Genomic DNA, 27456 nt, shown 5'->3' with positions numbered 1-27456 from the left:
GCCCCCTTTCCTTTCCCGGCTGCACAAGCCGCCCAGAGACACCGACAGATACCGAAGGCTTCGGCCGACGTCACACGCATGCGCAAACCGCCCCGCGGGTCAACCTCCCCGTGTCCCCCTCCAGGGCGAGAAGAGCAGCCTGCTCGGCGGGGGAGGAGGAGGAGGAGGAGGGCGGTGCCGCGCCGGGTGCGCAGGCGCAGCGGGCTTCGGGCAGCTCCGGAGAGGGCCCCTCCGCGCAGGCGCCGCCCCGGCTCGCCTTTACCTCAGAGGCGGCGCCGCTCAGGGCAGGAGAGCCGCCGCCGCCGCGATGGGCTCGGAGAAGGACTCGGAGTCTCCGCGCCCGGCCTCCCTCCACGCCGCCGCGCCGCCGGCTAAGTGCCCGAAGGGCGGCAGGGGCGGCGGCGGGGGCGGCCCGGGGCCCGGAGGCAGCCGTGGCCGCCGCCGCCGCCGCCCCCTGAGCTCCCAGAGCGCCTTCTCGGCCGCCGCCTCGGCCGCCTCGTCCTCCGGCGCTGGGGTCCGCCGCCGCCGCCGCGCCAAAGCCAAGCCGGAGCCTCCGCCCGAGACGGGGCTGGAGGAGCGCGAGGCGGCGTCGGCGTCCGAGGAAGGCCTCCCGCCGCCAGCCCCGCCGCCGCCGCCGGCCTCGCCCACCGGCCCCGCCGCCGCCGCCGCCGCCTCCTCGCCGGCGGAGAGCGAGGGCGACCCCGGGGCGGCGGGGCCCGAGGAGGAGGCGGTGGGGGCGCCGCCGTCGGAGCTGGAGTGCCCGCTGTGCCTGGTGCGGCAGCCGGCGGGCAACGCGCCCCGCCTGCTCTCCTGCCCGCACCGCTCGTGCCGCTCGTGCCTCCGGCAGTACCTGCGCATCGAGATCACCGAGTCGCGCGTCAACATCAGCTGCCCCGAGTGCAGCGAGCGGCTCAACCCGGCCGACATCCGCCTGCTGCTCCGCGACTCCCCGCAGCTGGTGGCCAAGTACGAGGAGTTCATGCTCCGCCGCTGCCTGGCCGCCGACCCGGACTGCCGCTGGTGCCCGGCCCCGGACTGCGGGTGAGGCTGCCGCCGGGCCGGGGAAGCTGGGGACGGGTCGCCTGCACCAGCAGCAGCAGCAGCTGCCTGGTAGTCTCGCCCCGCTTCGTCTCCTGCTCTTGAACGCTCTGCTCTGGGGCATCGGCTGCTTTCCCAGCCTAGAAGTTGAACTGAAAATTGGGTTTATGACGGCGACTGTGGTTCTTTTCTCTCCGTGCAAAAAAGTGGTAGCTCCTCTTTAAGGCAGGGGGTCTCCAACCTTAGCAACTTTAAGCCTGGAGGACTCCAACTCCCAGAATTCCCCAGCCAGCTTTGCTGGCTGGGGGATTCTGGGAGTTGAAGTCCTCCAGGCTTAAAGTTGCTAAGGTTGGAGACCCCTGGGATACACAATTAAACACAGTTATTGTGTCTCTTTAGGCATCCCAGGCTTTTCTTTCTAGCTCTTTAAAGGGCTGGGCCAAACGGTATTTGTGTTGATATTGCTGCTACTTCTTTTGCAGGACAGAATTACTGTTGAGGCGTGTACTGTAGACCGTCATCGTGTCCAGCATTGACGTGTCAGTGTATTCGTTCTGGGTGGCTTTCCCCAGTATCCGTCACTAATTCTCTAGGCTCTTTAATGCGGCCTAGTTAAAATAGTTACAATTTTGAAAGGGTTCTGTTTACTTGAAAGTTTTCTCATGAAATGTGAAATGTACATGAAATGTACATGAAATGTACATGAAATGTAGTGAAATGTACATTTCTCATGAAATGTACATGAAATGTAGTGCTTTATATATAAAGCTGGTTTGCCCCTTTGGGTGGTGTTTAATTGGAGGAGAGGTAAGTATATCAAGTGTCTCTTCAGAGTTGCTGAGATCAACCTAGGTTGGCTAGATGATAGTTCCTGCTAAGTAAGATAAATCCCTAAGAGATCTCATTTTACTTCATCCCAGCGCCTATGATTTAAGTTGTTGAGGGGACTACATGGTAGTACTGAGACTGTACATACAGATTCCATTAACAGACTAGGTGGTGTGGAATAATGTTTTAAGAGAAAGGTTGGAGAACTGGGGGTAGCTAGTGCCAGGGGATACTGTCTAATCATTGTCCCAAATATTTCTATGATTTAATCTTGGACAGCAAAGCCTATTTTAGAGGAATTGATAGACTAGGTCTTCAAGGGGGTATGAATGCTATGTGGGGTGGATAAGAATGGGCGGCCTTTTTTGGGGAGGGGGAGATATGTGAGCATTTCAGTGGATAGGGTAAAGATGCCAAATGGTTGTCAGCATGTCCTGTTTGGGGCAAGGTTGATGTTTTTTCCCCTGCTTTGCTTTTAAAATTATGCTTAGTTTGTTTTAATTTATGGATTTGGTGTGCCCGTCTTCAAAATGGCTGGATAGAAGCCATTGATTTGCACCTATTACTGTAGAAGGAAGGGATCTGAAAAGGGGGGGCTGTGGACTCTGGTTCCAAGTATCACCCATCCCTCATGTAAAACTTAGTGCTTCCTTGTATAGAATTAGTTTTCAGCAAGCTCTTGCTCAAATTACCGTGTTTCCCCAAATAAGGCCCTGTCTTATATTTTTTTGAACCCTGAAATAAGCGCTTGGCCTTATTGCCATGTGCTCAAAAGCCCGATTGGGCTTATTATCAGGGGATGTCTTATTTTGGGGGAAACAGGGTAGTTTGACTGTAAAAATGGGTTTTATGAGGATTTTGTTTGAATTCTGGTGAAGAAAGGTATGAAGTTGATGATTTAGAAGCGAAAGAGTACATGATGCGCAGTCAAAAGTGAAAAAGTGCAATTAAATAAATAGAGCCATAATAGAACAAATGCTGCGAAGCTGCTAGCAGACCAGAATGTGAATCATTGTGATTTGGTCAGTCACACAGCTGGAGAGTGAGAAATGGCCTACTCTTGGCAAATTGTCAGAATGAAATCAACAAGGAGACTTTTGCTTTCACTTCTGTTTTCTTTTAAATCAGCCTCCTTAGAGTTTCTCTGATGCAGAATTGAGGAAGTTCTTTGAGCTGCGGTTTCTTCAGGGGTTTCCTTTAAACTATGCAACTTAATAGAAAGGATGAGGAGTTATTATTGTAATAAATAATAAATTACATTGCTAAATATAAATTATTAATTCACATTCAAATGTACTCATGTTTTGTGAGCATTATGGTTCATTACCCAAAATTTACATTGCTTTTGGAAAAATTTTGATATCTAAATAATTCTAAAGTATTGAAGTTTTTCCTTGTTAAATTCTGTGGAATTTAATAATCATTGTATTCTGTGTTCCTGAAATTGATGTTGAAATATCCGCGAACACTGTTTCCTTTATAGAAAATTTGAGGGATTTTACTAAATTCTTACTTAATAGTGGTAATAGATTTCATGCTATGCTACTGTAAAAAAATACTGCTCCTAGTTGCAGAGATGTACTCTGAAGAAATGACACTTGTTCCTTTATTCAGATGTTCATCTTGCCTTCATTTTTGGTCAGCTCAAGGTAGCGTATATACGTAAGTCCCCTACCTCCTCTTTTCTCCACAGCCATCACCTTGGGAAATAGTTGGGGCTGAAAGAGAATGTCAGTCCCAAAGCATACCTATACTTATGCAGTCCAAAATACATGGAGACATTACTTTTCATATTTAAGTCAGAGATTTGGAATAATGTATGGCAGCAATCCTAATATAATAGCATGCCAGTTCCATGAACAGTATCTGCTGGTTAGCCTGGTGTTGTGTGTGCATATATTTGTACAGTTTGAAGAGTAACCTATGTGTGAAGATAACAGTACATTGTCAGGATCTCTGCTCTTTTAAGTCTCAAGGTCTGTTTGTGTTCTTGCTGGGTTTTAGAAAATGTATCTGGTTTTCTTCTCTGCTTATATATTTTATACAAAATCTTTGTTCCCACGTTTCAGAAACCAGTTTGTCCCTGAATTACAGTGTAAACGTATCCCAGGAAATACAGTATGGGGCGAACTGTTGGCTTCTGCATTCCATCTTTGCTATAAGCATTTTCATAAATTGGCAGACTTAGCTATTCTGCCTGGGAAGGTAAATTGCAGATCTAATGGCAAGAGTGTGTTTCCATGGCAATGCTGTCTTCTGCTGCACAGTGAGATCTGCATACAAATCTGGAAGTAGGTTTTTCTTTGTGGTCAGCTTGTGTTACAGCCTAGTATTTATTGGGTTTTCCCTGCCAGAAATATGGACAATGTTCAGGGCACCAGAATAACATCTGCATTATTGCAGTTAAACAAGAAGAGCAGAATGTGGTGAGGCATAGATTATTCAGAAAGCTTGAAAAAAACGTAAGACTTTGTGAAGGAACACAAATTCAGAAAACAACCTTCACTCCCAGTATGTGCAGGGATCCAGAATGGCAATATGCAGAATTGAGTTTCCTTTATCAATCTGGAATGCTAGCTGCTAGGGAGAGTGAGAGAATAGACATTAGATGGGAGACTGGAACGCACATATGGATGGGGTGGGGTCTTCTGAATATATGTTTCTTTGCAAAATTTGAAATTCTTTTATGCCTTCTGATTTCTCTCTAATATGAGCAAATGTGATTTTGGTTACACATCAGTCAGAAAAAGAGTTCCCTGTTAACATACAGAATTGCTCTTATATTGCTTTAAGCTAGCAAGCTGGTTGTCTTTCAGTGCTGCTGAGAGCTAAATGATTTGTGCCTCCTCACCTTATTTGTACTCTCTTCTTATTCATTATTTAGCTATTCTTAAACAAGACTTTTTTTGTATTACTGTATTTTGTGTCCCAATTGTGCATTCTGTTCTAAAACCTGCAGTTCATAAAAAAGAAAAAAACCATATTGAGGTCTGCAATATGGATCTGAAACAGATGTGATAGGGGCGCAACTGAAATGTATAATGTAGGCTATGTATGTGTTTAGCTGTTGAAATCTTATGATAATATGGGTCGTCTGATCACAGGCAAGGTATGAGCAGTTAAAGAATTCGTTTTTTATTCCTGAAAAACTAAAAAGTATGTTGTTTGTATAATACCCTGCCAAGACAGTACACGCAGTCCATTGAACTCTGAAATGCAAGACTTGTGAGGTAGCCATTGTCCTTCATACCTTAATGGTCTGAGATGACTAGAAGAGAATTAATTCTGTAACAGGGATTCTGGTGATAAGGTTTGGAGTATTTGTGCTGCTGGATAATCAAAATGTCTGTTTGTATCTGTTGGGAGAGTAGTGAGACTTGTGGAAAGGCAGTACAGAAGCCAGTCTGGATTCCAAACAACTGCTTACACAATTCAGCTTTTTTAAAACATTATTTCATTGAGGAATGGGATAGATAAATTAAAAAACCAGAATCCTGAATTTAAACAAGATGTGTAAAAGACACACTGCCAATAGTTTCCCTGTATTCCTAGTGCGGTTTCAAGGATTTCCCTTTTGACTCAGGTAGGAGAAAAGCGTTTTATGGTGAAGACCAAGTAAGTATCATTGGCAGTCTTTACTACTGACGCAATTTGGAGAATCTTTTCCAGGACAGAATGTGTTTTTCTGACATACTTTTATAATTCTTTAGTTCTCTCCTAATGGCTTACCTAGGATGTGAACTCCCTGGATGCAATATCCAGACATGAGTTGGGAATGTTCCTTAAGATCAGAAGGCATTCCATTTAATAACTTGCTTTTTGCCCTCATGCTTTATTAGTGCTAAGCTTCCTTGCACATTAGAAATTCTAAGCCGCCCTTCATTTCTGCCTTTTTGCCAATCTGCCTTGCATCTTGACAGTCAATATCTGGTGCTTAGCTTTAATGATTCTATGGGGCAGTTTCAGTTGCTTGAACAAGATAGGAGTCATATGAACCCTTGAAATGTCTGTATTCTTTTGTCTGAGAAACCATAGTATGACCGGAATTACATGAGTGTTAACAATCGGAAGAATGAAGAAGGTGCCACCTGTGAGGTCTTGGGTTTTCTCGCACGGATACAGTTATACATGTATTAGCAGTTCTTCAAATAAGGCACACAGCATTTTAATCAGCAGCTTGATTTAGATTCAGAAGTGTATTAATAACCAGTGGAGGTTTACGAAGTCTGCGTAGTATGTTTCCATAACTGAGTAATTCTGCATGGGTTTAGATTTTTGATTACTTTTCAGTGTTAGTCACATGTAACAGATATTGTGTGATAGAGAGAAATTGTTAAACTGGGATGTGGGGAGGCTGAGTACAATATGCTTTCGCTAGATAGCCGAGCACCTTAAACCGATAAAGGATGGTCTTAGCTGTTTTTTTTCTTTCCTGTGACAAGCAGTCCCATTTAAAGGGTGTCAGTTGAAGATTAATGCCTCAAGAATAGCGGTCCCCAACCTTTCTGGCACCAGGGACCAGTTTCTCATAGAAGACAATTTTCCCATAGACCGGAGGAGGGGAGGGTTTCGTATGCAACTAGATCCAGCGCGTGTGCAGATGAAGCTTCAGTCACTCACCCTCCGCTTGCATGGCCCGGTTCCAAACAGGCCACGGACTGGTATTGGCCTGCCGCCCGGGGGCTGGGGACCCCTGCTCTAGAAGACTGATTGATTATGTGCGATCAAATCAGTGTTAGTTCTTAGCAATCACATAAGTAGATTTGGTCCTTCAGGTCTTCCAATGGTGCACCATTGCCACAATAACTGAGTCATAATTCAACTTGTGGCTGGTGGTTCTCCTCTTTTCTTCCACTTTCCCAGCATTAGAGCCTTTACCAGTGAGCTGGGCCTTGCAAGTGTGTCCAGAGTAAGATAAGCCGGGTCATTTGTGCCTTGAGTGAGAACTCTGGGTTATTTGCTTAAAGATCTGTCTGTTCTTTTGGCTGTCCATGGTATTCTCAGAAGTCTTCTCCAACACCAAAGTTCAGAAGTGTCAATAGGTTTTCCTGGCATTTCATGTTTTCTCTGAGTCTGGACGGATACAGTACTTTTTATTTCAACCGAATAAGTAGAATTCATGATGCCTCCTGCTATCAGAATGCAACACATGTTCACTATTGAAAGATACATTGAAGAAGTAGCAATGTTTAATTAGGATACATTCCTTAATTCTTGAAATGGCTGAGATACTTTTTCTGCCTCATTTTGTTAAAACCAAATTTGGTTTTACTAGTTTTTATAATTTCATAGTACATCTTATTGGGAATAAAGTCCATGGTACTGTAGTCTCATGGCAGCTTCTAAAACTAACCAGTTTATCAGCTTCTATAGATCCCTCAGTTGGAAATGCAATACATTCACAAATGCATCCAACTTTTATAAATATTTTGATAGAAATGTAAACAATGAAGTCAAGCCATAAAATACATAAACATTTTAGCATAAAAATGTGCTAAATTGATATTTCGGAAAACCAGCATCTGTGTTTGATGAATGTGGTAATAAGATTGGTTGAATTAAAGGCAAAATTATATGGCATTCCCTCAATAAATTAAATTTTAAAAGCTCTGTAGAAGGGCTCTGTTTAATTTACTTCTAAATAGGCAATAACATCAGAGCTAATTTTGTTTCTTAGAGAAGGCCATTATTGTTCCATATTATAGAAGCAATTACTGAAAAAAATCTAGCCTCAGTTTTCCTAACTTCTTGGTAATGGGGAATTACAAATAATTTTGTTAAAGATTCTCTTATTGATTCAAGTAATATAAAACTTTATAGGTTAAAATCAGTATTACTTTAAATGGAATAAAATGTATTGGTAACCAGCATGGGGCCTATAGGACAGGTATAATACAATATGCTTGTGGTGCCTAATTCCAATTAACATATCCTGCCTTTATTAATTTTACAAAATAACTCAAAATAGTAATCCTTCTCTTCCTATTTTCCATGTAATAACAACCTTCTGAGGAGAGTTGGGTTGAGGGAGAGTGACTGGCTCAAAATTGCCCAGCTGACTTTCATGGCTAAGGTGGGACTAGAACTCACGGTCTCCCACTTTCTAGCCTAGTGCCCTAACTTCTAGACCAGGTGTGTCCAATCCTTGGCCCATGGACCACATGCAGTCTTGGGTAGCTAGTAATGTGGCCTCACAATAAAATATTTAAATATTTTAAATAAATATTTTTAAAACGAAGTTTGTTATTTACATTATTTTTCGGTGTATAAGTCGCACCGGAGTATAAGACGCACCTTAATTTTGGGGGAGGAAAACAAGAAAACAAGAATTCTGCCTCTGCCTACCAGCATCAGGATCAGCAGCGTCCTCACTTCAATTTGGATTTTGATAAAGAGAGTGGCCTGGGGAAGCACGGAGTCTGGACTTGCTTGGCGAAGCAGGTGCTGTGCAGAGGGCAAAAGGCATGGCGCTGCCACCCAAAAACACTGTTGCCGCGATCTCCGCCGCCTGGAGATCTCTGCTGCCTCCCCAGTTCCAAAAATGGGGTGTGCAGAGGCAAAGAAAGAGCATCACGTTTTTGGGCAGTTCCAGGCAGCAGAGATTGCGGCAACAGTTTTCGGGTGGCAGCGCCTTGCCTTACACCTCCTTTGCAGCACCCAGCAAGCCATCAATTCTCCAGTGAAGCTGAGCCATCGGTCAGACATAGGTTGCTACAACTGGATCTGCCTAGAGATTGAGTCATAGTTTTTTGACCACGCCCCTTCCTCCTTCTTTTTGGGCCCAGTTTTGACTCAGTCGACCTGAGAGAAACATCTCTAGCAGATCTGGCTTCCAGCCCATTTCTGTTCGATTCTTTCAGAGTCACTGTGAGTCTTTTGACCAAAAAATTTCTTTTTTCTAATCAGGAAACATACCGGTCTACCAGGCTTGCCTCGGTCTAGCAGAGCCATACCCAGTTTACTTGCCTTTTTGGGGAGTGCAATGGTCTACCTTCTTTAAAAACAGAGGCACCAGTCTGCCAATTGCCTTTTTTTGGGAGCGCACCGGTCTGCCTTCTTTAAAAATAGAGGCATCGGTCTACTAGCCGCCTACAGTGTTGATCAGCTGTAGTGCAGCCCTTTGAAGTGCCGCAGCAGATGCAAGACCATTTTCATGAAAACGCGCGGCTGGGCAACACACAGAGACTGACAACCTCCGAAGGGTGGGGGGTGGCAGGTGGGTTGGGCTACATTGAGTAGCCCAACCCACACCCAGATTTTCACCCTCTATTTGGGGGTAAAAAGGTGCGTCTTATACACTGAAAAATAGGGTATATACATTAACTATATTATATATTTTATATATAATATATGATAGCAATTTGCCTTAATGATCTTAAAGTGGAAATCAGCATAGAACAAGGTGTATGATAAGGCAATCCAGTATCACCTATCCTTTTCTCAGCCTGCCTTGAAGAAGTATTTTACAAACTAGACTGAGCAAAAGATGGAATAAAAATCAATGACACTTATTGCAGATGATCACTTAAGATTTGCAGATGATGATGTCCTCTTCTCACAAGACCAAGAAGAACTACAAAGACACAAGAACTGCTCAAAGCAGGAGAACCATTTGGCTTAAAAATTAACCTGAAAAAGAGCCAGATTATGTTTAATAAATTCACCAAAGAAAGAAAAATGTTTATATCTGGAGAAGAAGTAGTCATAGTAGACCACTACATATACCTTGGACTATGGATCTGAAAGGAAGGTGATACAATAAAGAAAATTAAACTGCATGTTAAATGTGGTTGGTGAGTATTCGGCCAACTAAGTGTAATTTTCAAGAACAACCTCCCCCTATGCCTGAAGAGAAACGTTTTTGATCAGTGTGTGCTACCTGCTCTAACTTGCCAATGAAACATGGACACTAACCTCGCAGTCGATACAAAAGCTACGAGTGGTGCAAAGAGCCATGGAAAGATACATGCTCAGCATCACAAGACAAGATAGAAAGACCGGCACATGGATTAGAAAACAAACCAAAGTATCGTATTTTTCCATGTATAAGACACTACTTTTTCTTTAAAATATTTACTTGAAAATGGAGGGGCACAGTGGTGGGATTCAGCTGGTCCTGGCTGGTTCGGGTAAACTGGTAGTAGAAATTCTGGCAGGCCACGCCCACCCCACCCACCCCTCCCCGCCTTGCAGAATCTAGCTATTGCGTACTACTTCTCACTGCTGCTCACAAAGGTAAGGCCGAAGGGATCAGGCCAGCAGGTGAGCTGGCGGAGGGGTAATACTGGCAGGGGTGTGCGAACCGATGCGCACGGGGAGGGAGGGAAGCGTGTGGAAGATCATGGCACCGGAGCCCTTTCCATGTGTTTCCCCAAGCTGGCCTGCCTGCAAGGGAAGCGCACGGGAGATCATCAGCCAGACTAGCGAGGTGGGGTTGGGTGGGCGGGCAGCGTGCTGGGGTGCTGTGTGCTCTCACCGCCCAGAACTCGCAGGCAGCGAATGAAACCAGTGTCGTGACCTCTTCCTCTTACCTCCGCATATTGAGGAGGCTGAGCAATGGGAAGAGTGCGGACCTCCTGAATCACAGGAAGCATCTGCCAGCGATTCCCTCAGGCGAAGATGTTGTGAGCGGGCAGTTTTGAAACCCCCCTTAGGAGCCACGAAGCACTCGCTGCCCCTCTGACACCCACCAAGCCTCCTCCCACCGCACTTCTCTTCCTCCTCACCAGAAGCGCTCGCATGCCCAGCGGGAAGGGGGAGGTCAGCGACTGGCCAGGCCTGCTTTAATGGAAAGGTGTCCTCGCCAATCCGGCACAGCATGGAGATCCAGCACCAGTTCAGAGGTTCCCCCCCCCCGGGACGGACACAGAGAGAGGGAGGCAGGGAGAGAGGGAAAGAGAGAGACACGAGAGACACAGAGAAATGAGAGAGAGATGAGTGAGATGAGAAAGAAATAGGGAGAAAGAGATGAGAGGGAGAAAAGAGAGAGAGAGAGACCTGTTTAAAAGCAAATAGAAAAATGGCTCTTTGAGTGTTTAAGGTTGCAGACCTGTGTTAGAGGTCTGGGATGACTGGGATGTTACAACTGGTCATAAGTGTGTGTGTGTGTCCATGGCTGTCAACACTCCAAGAACAGGTCAAGTAGCTCTGAGTAGGTCAGTTGGAAATTAGAACACTTGCTAAGCAACCGGCCATTAAGCACGGACCACTTGTATTTGGTTTGCCTTAAGGGTTCAGAACTGTATGGAATCTGGTTTCCTTTGACCCTTTGCAGGAACCTCGTAGGGGAAACTGGGATCGTGATCACCTAGCCATGCCCACCCAGTCACATGGTCACCTAGCCATGCCCACAAGTCACATGACCACCTAGCCACACCCACAGAACCGGTAGTAAAAAAATTTGAATCCCACCATTGGAGGTGCGTCTTCTACCCAGGCCGAGAGAGGAAGGCATGGCATGGCCTATCCCTGTCCCCATCTGCCGGGCGAACCTCAACCTTATATGCAGCTCTATCATTCTTCTCTATTATAGTTGTTTCCTGTATCACATTGCCACTCTAGGTTTTATCTCTATTGTTCCTGTGATGCATTTCCTGCTCCTGTACTACTCTCTAATAAGATGGCTTCTGCACAGTGGTGGCTTGTAGTGTGCTTACTTACTCTACATGAAACATGGGGGTGTCTTATAGGCAAAAATATACTATATACAATATCAAGAGAGTCAAAGAATTGAAATGGGCTGGTCACCTAGCAAGAAGAACGGATGGTAGATGGATCAAGGCAATCATAGAATGGATCCCACTTGATCAAAAGTGTCCACAAGAAGATGGGGACCTAAAACAAGATGGATATACAATATCAGCAAGTATTGAGAGCTCAGGACTGCATTGGTTGGAAACAGGCAGAAGGGGTCTTCATCCTGCAGTGGATAGACAATAGCTAAGATGAGGATGATGCATATTTTATATGCAGTCTGAGACAATTCCTCTTCACTTGGGGTGTCCCAGTTGTGGCATGTTGCCCCCACCCCACCCCAATGTTGCCCCACACTCTGCCCTTTGATGCTGATGCCCTATCCTCACTATGACATTGCCCGGATCCTTGACATTGATGCCCCACCTCCTGTTGCAACTGCCATGGGTCAGATGTGGCCAGTGGACTCTTAAAATGCTGCTGATCCAGTTCTACAGACGAATTATTGAGTGTCATCTGCACCTCTATAACTGTCTGGTTTGGTTCTGCAACCCAACAAGACAGACACAGACTTCAGAGGAGAATTAGAACTGCAGAAGAAACAATTGACACCAATCTGCCTTCCGTTGAGGACCTGTATAGTGCACGAGTCAAAAAGAGGGCTATGAAAATATTTACAGACCCCTCACATCCTGGACATGAATTGTTTCAACTACCCTCAAAACCTCACTATAGGGCACTGCACATCAAAACCACTGGGTACAAGGACAGTTTTTCCCCGAATGCCATCACTCTGCTTAACAATTAATTCCCACAACTCTGTCAAATAATTTACTAAGACTATATTACTGTTATTCTCTTCCTTACTAGTCTCATATCTCTTTCCACTTATTACTGTAACCATGTTTCTTGTATCTTTCAATTTATATTGTTTTTATTTGTTTCCTAGTACAATTTGATAGCTTATTAGTAACCTTGACTATCACTAAGTGTTGCATCTTTTTATTCTTGATGAATGTATTTTATTCTGTACACTAAGAACATATACACCAGTGATGGCTAACCTTTTTGCCATCACGTGCCATAAGGGTGGGGTGCATCGCACACATGCATGCCCACACCCATAATTCAATGCCCCCTTGTGCATACACGCACAACTCCCCCGCGCTCCCCCCGCTTTTGGCATGCGATGGCCCAGTGGGCCTGGTAGGCCTGTTTTTCATGCTACCCAGGCTCCAGAGGCTTTCTTGGAGCCTGGGGATGGTGAAAACAGCCTCCCCCACTCCCGGAGGTTCTCCAGAGGCCGGAAACGATCCGTTTCCCGACTTTTGGTGGGACCAGAAAGCCCGTTTTTCGCCCTCCCCAGGCTTCAGAGGCTTTCTAGGAACCTGGGGAGGGCAAAAACTGCTTTCCCCATCCCCCTGGAGGCCCTCCAAAGGCTGGAAATGGCCCATTTCCGGTGGGCCTGGAAGGCTAAAGATCAGTTGGCTGGCATGTGCATGTGTGCTGGAGCTGAGCTAGGGCAATGCTCATGTACCCACAGATACGGCTCCGCGTACCACCTCTGGCATGTGTGCCATAGGTTCGTCATCACTGTCCTAGTGGGTGCCTGGCAACTGCTGTCCCTCAGGACTTCACAAAGAAGTGATTTCTCCTGTCGTCCTACAGGTTCCATAGCACCTCTTTCAAAAGATTAGCATATTTCTGGTAAAAATATGTTTTACATTTGAACTTGCAGTAAGACTCAAGAACCAAGGCTTTTTTTCTATAAGGTGGGAAGGTTAGCAGAATTGTATTCGTTGTATTCGACCTTATCCACATCCCGTCTGTCTCTTAAATCTGGTTTCAGCATAGTTTTTAAAATGTTAATCTGTGTAGTTTTGATATTTTAATTATTTTTCTACTTATTTTGTAACTTGTAAGCTGGCCAGAGTCACCTTATAGGGGCGAGGGACAGCATAAAAATGTAAGAAATAAATAATTAAGTCATTAAGGAAATTAGTTGTGTGGCACTTTTGCTTAAACAAAACGTGGGGTGGACTAGACTATCTTACTGTTATCTTACTGGACTAGACTATCTTACTGTGGACTAGACTATCTTACTGTTGAATTGAGAAATGGATTGTATTGTATATATTTGTCCTATATTGCAGTATGACTTCGCCACAAGATTCTGCTCGTTCTTAACTGACCTGCACTCTTCTTGCTTCTTAGTTACGCTGTTATTGCCTATGGATGTGCCAGCTGCCCTAAACTGACTTGTGAGAGAGAAGGCTGCCAGACTGAGTTTTGCTATCATTGCAAGCAGATATGGCACCCCAACCAAACCTGCGACATGGCCCGCCAGCAGAGAGCGCAGACCCTGCGAGTAAGGACAAAGCACACCTCAGGCCTCAGTTACGGACAGGAGTCTGGTCCAGGTATGGTCACTATGAAGATCATGAGAGAGTTGATCCTGAGATCCTGATGTAGTCAGACATCTCCAGCAACACTAGTGGGCAGGATGTACATGTGCTGTGTAATCTTCCAGGCAAGATCTTTCATATGCTTAGCTGTTCCTGAGTTTTTATTTCCACTCTTTTGTTCTCCTGGTTGACAGTTACGAGCAGGGGCGGAGTCAGATTTCTGAAGGGGATTCCCAGGATATAATGAGAGTGAAAACAAAACCTTTTGTGAAGCATTAATACATATTATTTTTCTTGATGAATGGCATCAAACATGCTATCCTGAATTCCATGGAAGAAAGTTATTTTTAGGTACATTTTAATAAATACTGGATTGAAGCTCCCTTGCTAAAGTGTTTCTATCTACCTCGAATGCCTCTTGCCAGCGTTTTTGAGGAGCACATTAGGATGAATCTGGGCAGTAAAGATGTTCTAAAAATCCAGATCTTTTAATTATTACTAGTTTCCACCTGTTCCACTAAATTGGGCAGGAGGAGCCTGCTCTTGATCCATCTGTTAGGTGTTGGACTCAGGAACTGAGCCCTTTCTGCTGTGTCTGCCCTCTGGAAAACTCTACTGTCCAGGGTTTGATTGGCCCCGACTCTGCTCACCTTTTGGAAAGCTTTGAAGACCTGGCTCTTCTCATCGTTCCAGGAGAATAACCAACTGCAAGCTGTTAGAAAGCGATGTTTGTGTTTGTTAGCTGGGAGTAGATACATCTTTAATATACCTTCCGTTTATATTCTATTTTAAATTCTATTAATCTCAGGATCACATTGGTGAGTTGGGTGACCATTTCATCATTCATCATCATGTTAGCCATTGCCCTGTCCACTGCAAGATGAAGGACTCTTCCGCGTGTTTCCAACCTACCTGGTCCTGACCTCAATATAAATAAATAGCAGCAATATAATTGTATGGGTGGATGGAGATTTCCTCCATAATATAGAGTATGTACTTCTCCATAATATATTCGATTCACTGGATGGAGCTACAAAGGAGGGGAAATCTACAACAGCATATTACAGATAGTCCTCGACTTACGAAGATAATTGAGCCAAAAATTTCTGTTGCTAAGTGAAACATTTGTTAAGTGAATTTTGCCCCATTTTCTTGCCACAGTTGTTAAGTGAATCACTGCAATTATTAAGTTAGTAATACGGTTAGGTGAACGTGGCTTCCCCATTGACTTTGCTCATCAGAAGGTCGCAAAAGGGAATCACATGACCCAGGGACACTGCAACCGTCGTAAATATGAGTCACTTTTTTCAGTGCCGTTGTAACTTTGAACGGTCATTAAATGAACTGTTGTAAATTGAGGACTACCTGTATTTCCAACTATTCTTGGTCTGAATCTTTAAAAAGATGGGGATTTCCAATAAGACTTAATATATTGAACATGTATGTCAAGTATAGTTTTGTGTTCTCATGGTGTTTAAAATGCAGAAGCCGCTTTAGAGGAGGGCCAAATGCTCTGTTTTCCACGTGGCGACTTTTATGACAGTTTTTCCACAGAGGTGGATGTCTCTGATCTTTTTTAATGAGCCCAAGTGGATGGCTGCTGAGCCTTGTCAAATATATCAGAACCATCCTGGAGGAATAATTTGTTAGACACAGGATAGTCTTTGAACAAGTAAGGCTTGATCCTCAGTACGGTTAAGTTCAGTGTTTTGGGCTTTCAGATGATGTAAGCTCGACTTCCCTGTTCAGAGGGGGGCGGGGCTCAGAAAAAGAAAAGGTACTTCTTCTTTCTTAAAATAAGACAGCTGATTAAGTTTTGGTTCCTTACTGGAATCTCCTGAATGTGCAGAGTTAAGAAGTTGACTGGTTTTCTTTTCACTTTCGCAGCCGATGACATCAAGCCATGTCCCCGCTGCAGTGCCTACATTATCAAAATGAACGATGGCAGCTGTAATCATATGACTTGCGCTGTATGTGGCTGCGAATTCTGTTGGCTGTGTATGAAGGAAATTTCTGATTTGCATTACCTCAGGTAATTTGGTTGGGGGGGGGGCCCTCTTGTTTTGTTTTGGTAGCTAATATTTGCCTATGCCTTTTTGTTTCCCCAAAACCCGCAGTTGTGAAATCATACCATTGGCATTGTTCTATATACTGCAAAGGGATCCCAACGGTTGTATTCTTTGATCCAGAAATTAAAACTTTGGGAGACAACAATGCTGGAATGGGGAGCAATTCCAACTGAGGAGCTACTTGGTTCCTCTGAACACTCTTTCAGCCCTTTGGGAAAATAGATTTGATTGAACACTTGTAGCAGATGTGTGACTCTGAATACCTGAATTCTCTGTGAAATCTCTTGCAGTCCTTCTGGTTGTACCTTCTGGGGCAAAAAGCCATGGAGCCGTAAGAAGAAGATTCTGTGGCAACTGGGAACGTTGATTGGTGCCCCCGTAGGGATTTCTCTGATTGCTGGCATTGCTATTCCAGCCATGGTCATTGGAATCCCTGTTTACGTTGGGAGGAAGGTAAGCATGAGCAGAGTTCCAAGGGGGCATTTTATAAGCCCTGCGGAGGGTATCTAATGAAAAGGTCAGCTTTTGCCTCGAAGATATAGAGAAGGCTTGATATTCAAGAAAAATGTGCCATATGTAAACTCGACATCTGGGGCAGGAATGAGCTGTCTGTTAATTCCATACACATAAAAATAATAACAGTAACAGAATTGGAAGAAGGGACCTTGGAGGTCATGTAGTCCAACTAGTCCAGGAGACCTATACTAGGGATTCGAACTGCCGAACTGCCGACCTTTCTGATTAACATATTTAATTAATGATTAAAAAGGAAACATTGCTGCAGGTTTTTGTGATACTATGGTTTGCTACACTGAGCTGCTGTGGATATAATGACATCTTTATCTCTTCTGGGTACTTCAACCTTTTTCCTTTTTCCAGAGATACAGTGCATGTGTCGTCAGTTCTTCAGGAGTGTATTTCGGTACTGATAATCTTTTCCAAGTTTAATTCTTATTTCTTATTGATTATTTATGCACCAGATTCACAGCAGATATGAGGGAAAGAAGACTTCCAAACATAAGAGGAATTTAGCTATCACGGGTGGAGTAACCTTGTCTGTGATTGCATCCCCTGTCATTGCTGCGGTCAGCGTTGGTAAGATAAATTTCTCTTCTCTAGTATGTGCTAGGGTGCTTGGGCTTTGCTCTGGCAGCTGTTTTCAGAGGAGCTGATCCTTGAGCCAGCGTAGAAGTTCCGGATCTGAATTACAGACAAGCCTATTTAAAATTCAGATGAAGTTCTGCAGAGCAATTGCGGGACTTCATACAGCTTAAAGGGGTTTTTCTTATTTTTCTGGTGGAATAATTACCCTGTTTGTGCCTACTTTCCTAGTCAGGGCATCTGGCTGTTTCACTGACAATTTCATTAGCCAAGTCAGAGGAGCATTCCTGTTGAGCTTTCCCCATTTTTTGATAATTCAGATAGCTTCTGTTCAGTCTAATTGGCAGAAGTTATAGTGGGATTACACTGGTTGGTAGGGAATATGTTTAAAGTGCTACCAAATAGTTTTAGACTAGAATAGAGCTGGAAGGAACCTTGGAGGTCTTCTATTCCAGCCCCCTGCTCAAGCAGGAGAGCCTATACCATTTCAGACAGGTGACTGTCCACCGTGTCCAGTCTCTTCTTAAAAATCTCCAGTGATGAAGTACCCGCAAGAAGTTGAAGGCCAGCTGTTCCACTGTTAATTGTCCTTACTGTTAGGGAGTTTCTTCTTAATTCCAGGTTAGTTTTTGTTTAGTTTCTAACCATTCTTTTGTACAGGATGAGTGCAATTGCTACTGTATTTGCTTGAGGAAAGGAACCAGTATGGGCTCAAGGGTTCCCCTATTGTCAGTTATTTTAGTAAATCATACTTTTTGCCTTGGAGAGCACTCACCTTCTCTTTTGTAAGGTTTCAGTAGGAATTCAACCAGGACCCCTTTGGCCTCTTCCCCCGACTGCACCATCTCCTGATTCTGCTTCACCCTTTTTTGATACCTTTCTTTGGGCCTGCTGAGAGTGTTTTCTGTTTCCGGTGCTGCTTTTCATGCCTGCCCTTTGGGCGTCTCACTGCTCTGCTGTGCTGTCCTGAGCAGGTTCAGTGTCTAGAACAGAGCAGGCAACCTCTCCACAGCCAGGGAGGTACTATATTAGGGAGCCACAGTGGGCAAAGCGGTGACCTCTCTGAATGGGCAGAACTGGGTATTGTAAACTAATGGCTGGAGGATGCGTATTAAGTCTAAAAAGAGGCCTAGCTTATTTGAAAGAACTGCCAAGAAATGGACAAGTGTGCGTGTGTGTGTGTGTGTGTGTGTGTGTGTGTTGTTCAGTGGCTTTGCCTGACGGTGTAATTTCTTGAACAACAAAAGCAGGTTCCGGGACTGCGTGCGCTTCATGGCCTGGGGTTGGCCACCACTCCTTATCTAGGCAAACCTGAAGAGCAACCTTGAGAAATAGGACAAGGAGGAATTTTGCAATGTTCATCCTTTGCCAATAGCCTTCTACTCAAAACTCATTGCAGATTTTCTTTCTACATCATTATTTTGTCTTGATATAATCAGTTGTTTTCTGTACGACCAAGGTAGTTTTCAAAGAGGCAATTTATAATTATTTTCTGTTTTCATAAGATATAAAGTTATATTTTAAAGCTCAGTTTCTCTTTCAATTTGATAGCATGGTCATCCTTTCTGTGAACAAAGAAGTGGGTAGAATTAAACCAGCCTCACTGATTCAAAAGGGAAGGAACTGTAGGAACTGGAAGAGGTGGCAGCTTTTGAACCTCGTTGATTCAGTCTAAAAACTTAATACAAAAGTGAAAAAAAAAAATCTTGGCGCAGCTATGATCAAAAGAGGAAGTCTAGTTGCCAGAACCAATCAGAAGTCTGAAGTTGGTACCAGCGATAGGAAGCAGCAGAGTCATTGCTGCTTGGAAGGCAGTTAAGTGGCAGAGCCTTTTTATTTTTGCCATGTAACACACACACACCCCTCACCCCCACCAGGCAGGTCTGCAAAGCCATGAAAACTAACCAACAGTGGGTGCCGTTTCTGTGGCTGGGAGCTCGAGGCTTCCCCACAACCAATTCCAGACGAGAGAATGTGCTCTCTTCTTGCAGGAGCCAATGGAGACCCATTCCCCCTGGCATTTATGACGCAGCCCAGGGTTCTGGTTAGTTGGCACGTCTGATTTTAAAGTAAATTTTGTTTTAGTTTTTATTTTGGATATTTTTAGTTGTTTTTGTGATTATTTAAAAACAATATGAGAATAAAAGTTATTTAACCAAATATTCTTTCCAAACGGTGGGTAACGATTAATAGTTTCAGAATTAAAATGCAGTTTTTGTTTTAAAAGTGGCAGATTCTGCCTACCTTAAAATTGTAACTAGATTTCTTCTAGTAATAATTTCATTAAGAATAAATATAATTTATGAAGTCATGCTATTGGCACTTGGATGATTCTTGATGGGACCAATGCACACTTCTTGTGTAACTGAGCTAATGGTGGTGTGGAGCTGCCTGGCTCCGTCCTGACTACATGCCTAGCACATAGCCGTCATTTGTGGGTTGAGCGGCTAGCTTGCTGTCCAAATGCAGGAGGCTCCATAAATAAACCTGTTATAAGCGATAGGGTTTTTTGAGTGTAGAGAAAATACGGAGGTCTTATGCTGCAAAAGGGACCCAGTTTTGATCCAGTGTTTGAAACGTATGTCCTGCATTTATTTGTAGGCTCTGATTTTTTTTCTCATTGGAGTCATGCTTCTTAGTAAGCGAGGCTACACTGCACGGAGGCCTTGGTGTTCTTAGACACACGAAGCATTGGTCTTTAGGCTCTGAAATCTGATCCATATCATTTGTTTCATGTGCTTTGGACAGCCAAGATCTGTGATACCACTTAACATACTTTTTTATTGCTGTTGTTCAAAACTAGCCTATGATAAACAAGGTTATACTTTAAGGTTGTTTCCTGCATTCTCCTTAACCAGGATTTTTTAAAAAGTATACTCTCCTGTCATTATCACATAACCGAGTGCGTTTTGTGAAATTCAGTTTTTTATAAATTGAGATTTTACCTTCTGTCTGCAAACAGCCAATGTTCTTTTTTTCTCAAGGATAGTAACATCTATCATGCTTCTTACTTCCAAGACAATCTGGTCTCCATACGTAAATACTGAGGAGTGTCCTATTTGAGGCTTTCTTGTTTCTGTTGGTCTTCTAAGGCAGCGTTCCCCAACCTTTCCAGATTGGCAGCCCGGCTTTGGGGGGGCTGGCGGTGGAAATGGGGGAAGAGGGGATGGTTTTGTGCGAGGGGCAGGAGGCACGCGCACCCACCCCTTGCATGAATGGGGCTGCGCGTGTACCCGTGCCAGCCTGTCACTCACACAGCCCGACTGAGAATAGGCCTCAGCCCACAGGTTGGGGACGCCACTTCTAAGGCTTTGGTGATGCAAGAAGCCTCGTATTCCAAGTCTACCACTACTAATCAGCCAGTTGGAGTACCCCATTTAGACAGGAAACAAGTGAAAAGAACAGGGGACTGACACATTATTGCTGTTTGTCAAGTATCCATCAGTGCAGGTGTTCCACCCCACCCCTTTCCCACCGTTGGTATTCATAGTCCAGTTACGCTCACATCTCTACTGGCAAAAAGCTCAAGGACCTTAAGCCTGTAGGACAGTCTGGCGATACTCTCTGCGGGAAAGCAGACACGGACACACATTGACCAGCCAAAAACCTCCCTCCCATATAAGATATAGTACTTGCACCGTCAGGGCAAACCATTTGTAACATTACACACTGAACTGCAGTCTGCAGTCTACCTGAATACCTTCTGTGGACAATTGGTAACAACTGCTGAGGTGCGCTACTTTGGACTGAAAAGCCTTTTCTTTCCTGTAGGATTCTTGCTGTTTATTGATATGCAGCCTTTGTTCCTAGGTATTGGTGTCCCTATCATGTTGGCTTACGTGTATGGAGTAGTCCCCATTTCTTTGTGCCGAGGAGGAGGTTGCGGTGTCAGCACAGCCAATGGAAAAGGGGTTAAAATTGAGTTTGATGAAGACGATGGGCCAATTACAGGTAAAGAAGTAGCCCACTCCGGTCATAATCTTGGGGGGAGGGCACTTCGGAACAAGGAGGGCAGTACTGGAGAGTTCTATGGGCAGCTGTGGATGGGTGAGGTCATTCTTCCACAATAAATTTATAAAGACAAGTAGAGAGTTCCTACCATGCAGGTAAAGCATCTTCCACATTTTCTAAATATTTCTAAATTCCCCAATTATAGCTTTCCAGTACTTATTTATTTACTTGATTTATGTAATCGCTTTTATGTGACACTAGGTGGCTTTACAATAAAACAAAGAAAACAACACCCAAATAAAAACACCCAGCAGCTGGGCCCAATCTAATCCATCATCCACAGAGCCAGGAAACAGGCTCTAACCCCCACCCTGGGCCCCAGCCTCAAGCACAAAGCCAGTATTTTACTTCTTGGGGCGTAATTCCAGCTGGTTCCTCTTTTACTATAAGGGGGATTCTGCCTAACTGCCTTCCGTTTTGTGCTGCTTCACCACCATCTTCTTGTTTAGTGGCAGATGCCTGGAGGGCCCTCAAGAACCCCAGCATTGGCGAGAGCAGCATTGAAGGGCTGACGAGTGTTTTGAGCACCAGTGGAAGCCCCACCGATGGGCTCAGCGTCATGCAGGGCAACTACAGTGAAACAGCCAGCTTTGCTGCGCTCTCCGGAGGCACTCTAAGTGGTGGAGTCCTTTTAGGAGGGAAAGGAAAATACAGCCGGTAAATATTCATGCTTGCCGAAGGGGGTGGGGGTGGGGGGCATGTATGTGTTGCAGGAACATGGGACCACATATAGGTGGCAAATATGACTTTGATTCTGTTGTACACAACCCAATTTAACTAGACCATGATATAATAGCCATGAATAGCACTGAATTGGCTACTTTTCTCAGAACTAGAAGGCTTTTGCAGTTTACCATTAAATTGGTTGAGGGATGAGAGAGCTGGTCCTGAGCCAAATGTTTATGACCATTTTTTCTTTGCTCCCCAAGTAAAATGCAAACTCTCCTCCTGAAAACTGAGCAGTGGAGAAATTGCCTATAGAGTGTTGAGAAAAGTGTGGTGCTGCATGCTGGGGAGAGAGGGAGTGGATGGTGCTTCTTAGGATGAAAGAAGCAAAGCCAAAGTTCATCCAAATGGATAATGTGAACAGAAGAATCTTAAAACTGACCCATGTGACATTCAGGTCTCCACTCATGGGTTTCAAGTGATCGGAACCACATTCTACCTCAGTTAGGTGGGTTTGGGGAAACATCCTTACGCCACTTTCTTTCTCTTGGTCAGGCTTGAAGTGCAGGCTGATGTGCAGAAAGAGATCTTTCCGAAGGATTCGGTCAGCCTCGGAGCCATCAGTGACAATGCGAGCACGCGAGCCATGGCAGGCTCCATCATCAGTTCCTACAATCCCCAGGACAGGTGAGCCAATCTAGGGAAATAAAAATCTGTCGTCTTTAGAGAGACCTTTTATACGACTTGGTTTTGTCGAAAAGGCATTCTGGGTTTTGCTATGTTTGGCTAGAAAACAAATGCAGATTCTAAGGTGTGTGTTTTGAAGATTCCTAAATTCTGCAAGTCAGTTAAAATGGGAGAAAGTTCCCGAAAAGTATGTGATGGTTCACATTCTGGTATATATTTCATTATTCTGTCCTTTGTGCAAAATCTTACGAGGAATAGCTTAATTTGAATGAGCCATTCAGCTGCAAGACTTCTTGTAGTAGGAAGGCTGTGCATAGAGGAGAAGTGAACTCTGCATGTGGTTTTTCTCCCTCCCCATTGTGTGGTGGCCATGCCTGAAAGGGTGGAATATGCAGTGCAGCCAATAACTCCAGTGTTATGTCCCCCTCCCCACTTCACGGAGCAAACGCAAAGATGCGTGTCTCCCAGTCTTTTTATTTGCTACAGACCTGATTTTTTTCAATTGAGGAAATATTTGGCAGTGACCATGCAAAGGCCTGCCAAGTTCTGAGTCTGTTTATCTCGTATCCAGGATCCGTTGCCAAAACTCACTGACAAAAGTCTATTAATTCTCCAACAACCAAGCTGCAGTGCACCTTTGGTAGCTTTTTTGTCAGTCACAAGGGCCACATGGCAGCTCCACCCACTTTTATATCCTGTGGGGTGTGGCTCAGTGACTCGGCAATCTCTGGGCCTGCCACACCTTTTCCTCTGCTGCGCACGCTTATCCTTACGTCGCTGCCTCGGATCCACCCAGGATTGATTGTCAGCAGCTGGGACTTGAGGCGTTGCCAGGGAGGAGGAGGAGGGTGCGGGAGAGGGAGGCCTTGTCAGCTCCTCCTCCTGGCCTGCAGCTGGAACTTGGGGTGGTGCCAGCGAGGAAGGTCCTGGCGAGGGAGGCCTTGCTGGCTCCTCTCCGTCATTTTCCGAGTCACTCTTCTCCATGGGAACAGGCTCGAGGGCCGGAGTCACAACATCCAGCCTGGTAAGAAAGGGAGGGATTTGCTGGTGTTTGTGGATAGCAGATAAAAGGGTGCTTCGGCAGTTCTTGGCAGGGCATCACTAAGGGCCCTTTTGTATTCCCAATTCTTTTCCTTGAAAAATGTGCATATCCAGGGCGAATGGGAAACCACCATACGTGTTCCTGCTAAATTAGCTTTCCATGCCCTTTCCATGGGAGGCTTTGTTAGAGGGAGGCAGTTAATGTGCACTGCTCCCGTAACACTTTTTTTGGGGGGGGGGCTACACTCAGTCCTGCCCACTTCCTTCCTCTCTTCACATTAGCATCTGTGTCCCAGGATAAGACAAGTTCATCTTACAATTTATCAACCTTGTTGGTAACCTAAAGCTTCACACGGTGCACTTTTCCCACAGAGAGTGCAACAACATGGAAATCCAGGTGGACATAGAGACCAAACCCAGCCATTATCAGCTTGTTAGTGGAAGCAGCACCGAGGATTCCCTCCATGTCCCGACCCAAATGGCAGAAAACGAGGAGGAGGAGGAGGAAGAGGAAGAGGAGGAGGAGGAGGAGCAAATATGCAACCACCAAAGCTGTGAGCAGAAGGACTGCGTGGCCAGCAAAACCTGGGACATCACTCTGGCGCAGCCGGAGAGCATCCGCAGTGACCTGGAGAGCTCAGACAGCCAATCCGACGATGTGCCGGACATCACCCTGGATGAATGTGACTCCCCCTTCCCCCAGACTGCTGCCTGCCTCCACCCCCCCAGTGCCAGAGGGGCTGGGAGCCCAAGTGCCCGCATTGGCCACTGTGCCCAAGCAGACGGACACCGGCCAGAGGAGAGAACACTGGAGTGCCTTGAGGCCCGAGGGTGAAGCCCCCCTGCCCCCCCCCTCGGCTTTTGCTCCTGGTTCCCCGGGTGACTGCCCTAATCCGGACTCTGGGTACATGGCTTTTCTTACATGAGGATAAAACCTCTGTTTTCTTTTTTTATTTATTGATTTAAGCGCTTGGTGATGCTCAGTGAGTTCTGTAAGAGTGTACATAAATGTGTGCGTGTATATCGTATGTTTGCCAAACACACACCTAAAGAATGCCTTTAATAAAATATTCCTGTTCCATTCTCATTGGATCCTGTTTGCCCAGTGAATCTGTCTGGATTTTCCGATTGGCACTTCTCTGCTCCTGAAACTCATTCCTTGAAACCCCCCACACCCCACCTCTCAGGCAGGGTGGCCCTCTGGCCAGCACTGCTGCTGGGGAGTCTGACCAGGCAGGCAGACAACCCTGCGGTAAGCCTTGGAGTCAAAGCACGTATATTTGCTGCCCCCTAGAGGACTTTGCTCCCTGTGGTCAGATGCCTTCTTTGGACAGGAATCCAACAGGTTCCTGAGGCTGGGTTGGAGCAGGTGACCTTGGGGCCTCCAGAGCAGGGGTGTCAACCTCGATTTCATTGATGGATGCATCAGAGTTGTGTTTGACCTGGGGGGGGGGCATGTCAGGGGCGCCTGTGGTGGCCCAAGCGCTCTGCCTGGAAAAACAGGCTCCCGAGTTCTGTTTTTGGCTGCAACAGCTTCCTTCAACCCTCTGCCAGTGAAAATGGAGCTCAAGAGGGCCGCCCATAGCCCTCCTGAGCTCTGTTTTCACTGGCAGAGGCACCACGGGCTGGTCCTTTGCTGTTTCCAGGGCAGCCATGTGGACCAGACCGGCGGGCCGGATGACACCCCTGCTCTAGAGGGTTTGGAGGACTTAGAGGGCAACAGATTGCCTATTCCTGTTGCCTGTGATTCCCTGTTTTCAGATTTGGGGACTGGAATTGCCTAACAGGTTAACCCTGAAACTGTTCCTGTGTTCGCCCAAACCAGTAACACCTTAGATGGCACACAAAGGGAGGCACACAACATTCTAAGACAAAAGCTGGATTTTCAGTAAGCTAAACTGCAAATGTTTTAACGTCATTTCACCCTCGTAAGCTATATGAATTCAGCTATAAGTAATATGAATATTTAAAATACATGTGTGTCTGATTTTCAGCTGCAGAAAGGAATGTTACATGAAATGCAAGAAGGGAGAAGATTCATATAATGAGCACCTGCTTTGAGTTTCCACTTCTTTTTAAATACTTTTTGCTCCATCCAAAAGGGTAGGAATGTGGAGCAAGAACTAGGCCCTTTGCTTTTTAACCCCCAGGTACTGCATATAGCATAAAATAAATGTTTGTTAGAAAGAGCAAAGAATGAAGCGCTGGTGCAACACTTTAGCAAGCTCTGTTTGAGGTCCCATTCTCTTCCCTTTTCTTTATCCTGGAATAAGAGGGCATTGTTGCTCGTCCACACTTCTTCATGTGGAGGGCCAAGAACACTTGGATGTTGTGAAGGGCAAGCGCAGATGTTGAAGGGAACCAAGCGGTGCAGTTCATTCTTTCAGAAGGAAAGGTTTGCATATATTACAAAGTTTGAATGTTGGAAATCTCCTGTCTATAAAGAAGAAGAATTGTATGCTAGCATCTGTCTGCAGGGAGTTTGTAGTGGTGGGTATTTCAAAACCTAATACTCCCATCTCAATACAGGAGAATATTAATAGCTCTGGTTTGAACTGTGAGGTCCTTTATACTCTGAGCTTGGTGGTTTTCTTGCAGATGTTTCATTTCCCAAATTAGGTAACTTCAGTACTAATGAAGCTTAGAGAGCACCAAGGACCCTCACTCCCATCACATCCCAAGTCATTGGTTCTGAACCTGAAGACCCCAAGGCTGTGGACCCCTTGCTCAGAACAGGAACCCAACATCTGGACTCCTCCAGGGAAGGGGAGCCGACAGATCATCACTGCTCCATGCTCTTGAACCCCAAGGGGAATGTTCGATCGCCCTTGGCTTTACAGTCCCTTCAAATTGAGCCCTCCAATGCCATCCCATTGCTTCTCCCTGGCCCTGAGGAAGAAAGCGTTCAGGGAGAGAAGCTATGGATTTCCCCAAAGGAACTGGAAAAAGTTTGTCTCCCAAGAGATGCTGGGATACGGTAATTAAATATCTTCCCCCGTCTTCCTTTCAGGGGGAAGATCTGCCTTTGCCTTTTGGCTCAAAATAGATCAGTTGCTTCTGGACAAGACACTACTGGGAAATCCCAGCACTGTAAAATTAAATTAAAAAAAAAAAATGGAGGAAGAGAACAAACCACTTGCATGCTGTTGACATAAAAAAATTACATGGGGATGACCCTGAAGCTCAAAGGAGATTTTACTTTTAAAAGTACCAGAGAGTTTTTTTTTATTTTTTTATTATAAAATATGTTTTATAGATGAAAAAAATCTGATAAATACTGATAAAATCTATTAAAAAGTACATACAGCACTGGAAAAAAAGGCCTAAACAATGGCATAGGAAAGAAAAACCAGGAACAGCAATAACTAGCAGTAACAGAAGTAACTACAGCATAAAATGCCAACAGATGTTCTGAAACCAATCTTAATGGGCTGTTTAGAGGTCAAAGGGGGCCTCCCTCCACAGACCCTGGGGCTGCTGGGGCATCTGGAAAAGGGCTTCTGGCAAACAGCTGAGGCGTCTGTCTGGATTTCTCCAGCCTTTGGCTCCTTGGGTGAAATGGCATCAACCAAGCTTGGCTAACTTCTGAAAGCTCTGCGTGGTGAGGCCTTGAAAGAATTTGGATGGGATACCACCAGGTCAGTCCAAGACCAGGAGCCAAGTTCCAGAAAGGCCCAAAAGCTGCAGTGGAGAATCAGCAGAAAGGAAACTGGACTTTTTCACACCGCCTATCTAACCCAGTGGCAACTTTAAGATGTGGGGCCGTCAAACCCCAGAATTCCCCAGAGCAGCAAGGCTCCAATCTAGGGAGCTTCAGAGTTGCCCCGGTTGAGCAACACTGGCTGAGGCTGCCTGGGTTCCCGCAGCCCATTGGACCAAAAACCAAGCCCAAACCAGCCAGAGGCAAACCAAGGTTA

The 27456-nt window shown here is 45.2% G+C and overlaps 1 protein-coding gene across 1 annotated transcript; it reads left to right on the top strand.

Annotated features, from left to right (window-relative positions):
* Window positions 1–205: 205 nt before the first annotated feature.
* On the top strand, window positions 206–24622 carry RNF19B (ring finger protein 19B). Its single transcript, XM_058195148.1, has 9 exons — window positions 206–1041; window positions 13774–13979; window positions 15852–15996; window positions 16324–16486; window positions 17014–17128; window positions 20945–21085; window positions 21595–21802; window positions 22367–22498; window positions 23912–24622. Exons 1-9 carry the CDS (start codon window positions 308–310, stop codon window positions 24372–24374), a joined length of 2307 nt encoding a protein of 768 aa, XP_058051131.1. The 5' UTR covers window positions 206–307; the 3' UTR covers window positions 24375–24622.
* Window positions 24623–27456: the final 2834 nt, after the last annotated feature.

Source organism: Ahaetulla prasina, chromosome 10 (assembly GCF_028640845.1).
Source record: "Ahaetulla prasina isolate Xishuangbanna chromosome 10, ASM2864084v1, whole genome shotgun sequence".
NCBI classification, from domain to species: domain Eukaryota; kingdom Metazoa; phylum Chordata; class Lepidosauria; order Squamata; family Colubridae; genus Ahaetulla; species Ahaetulla prasina.
This window is presented reverse-complemented; position numbering and strand designations above follow the sequence as displayed.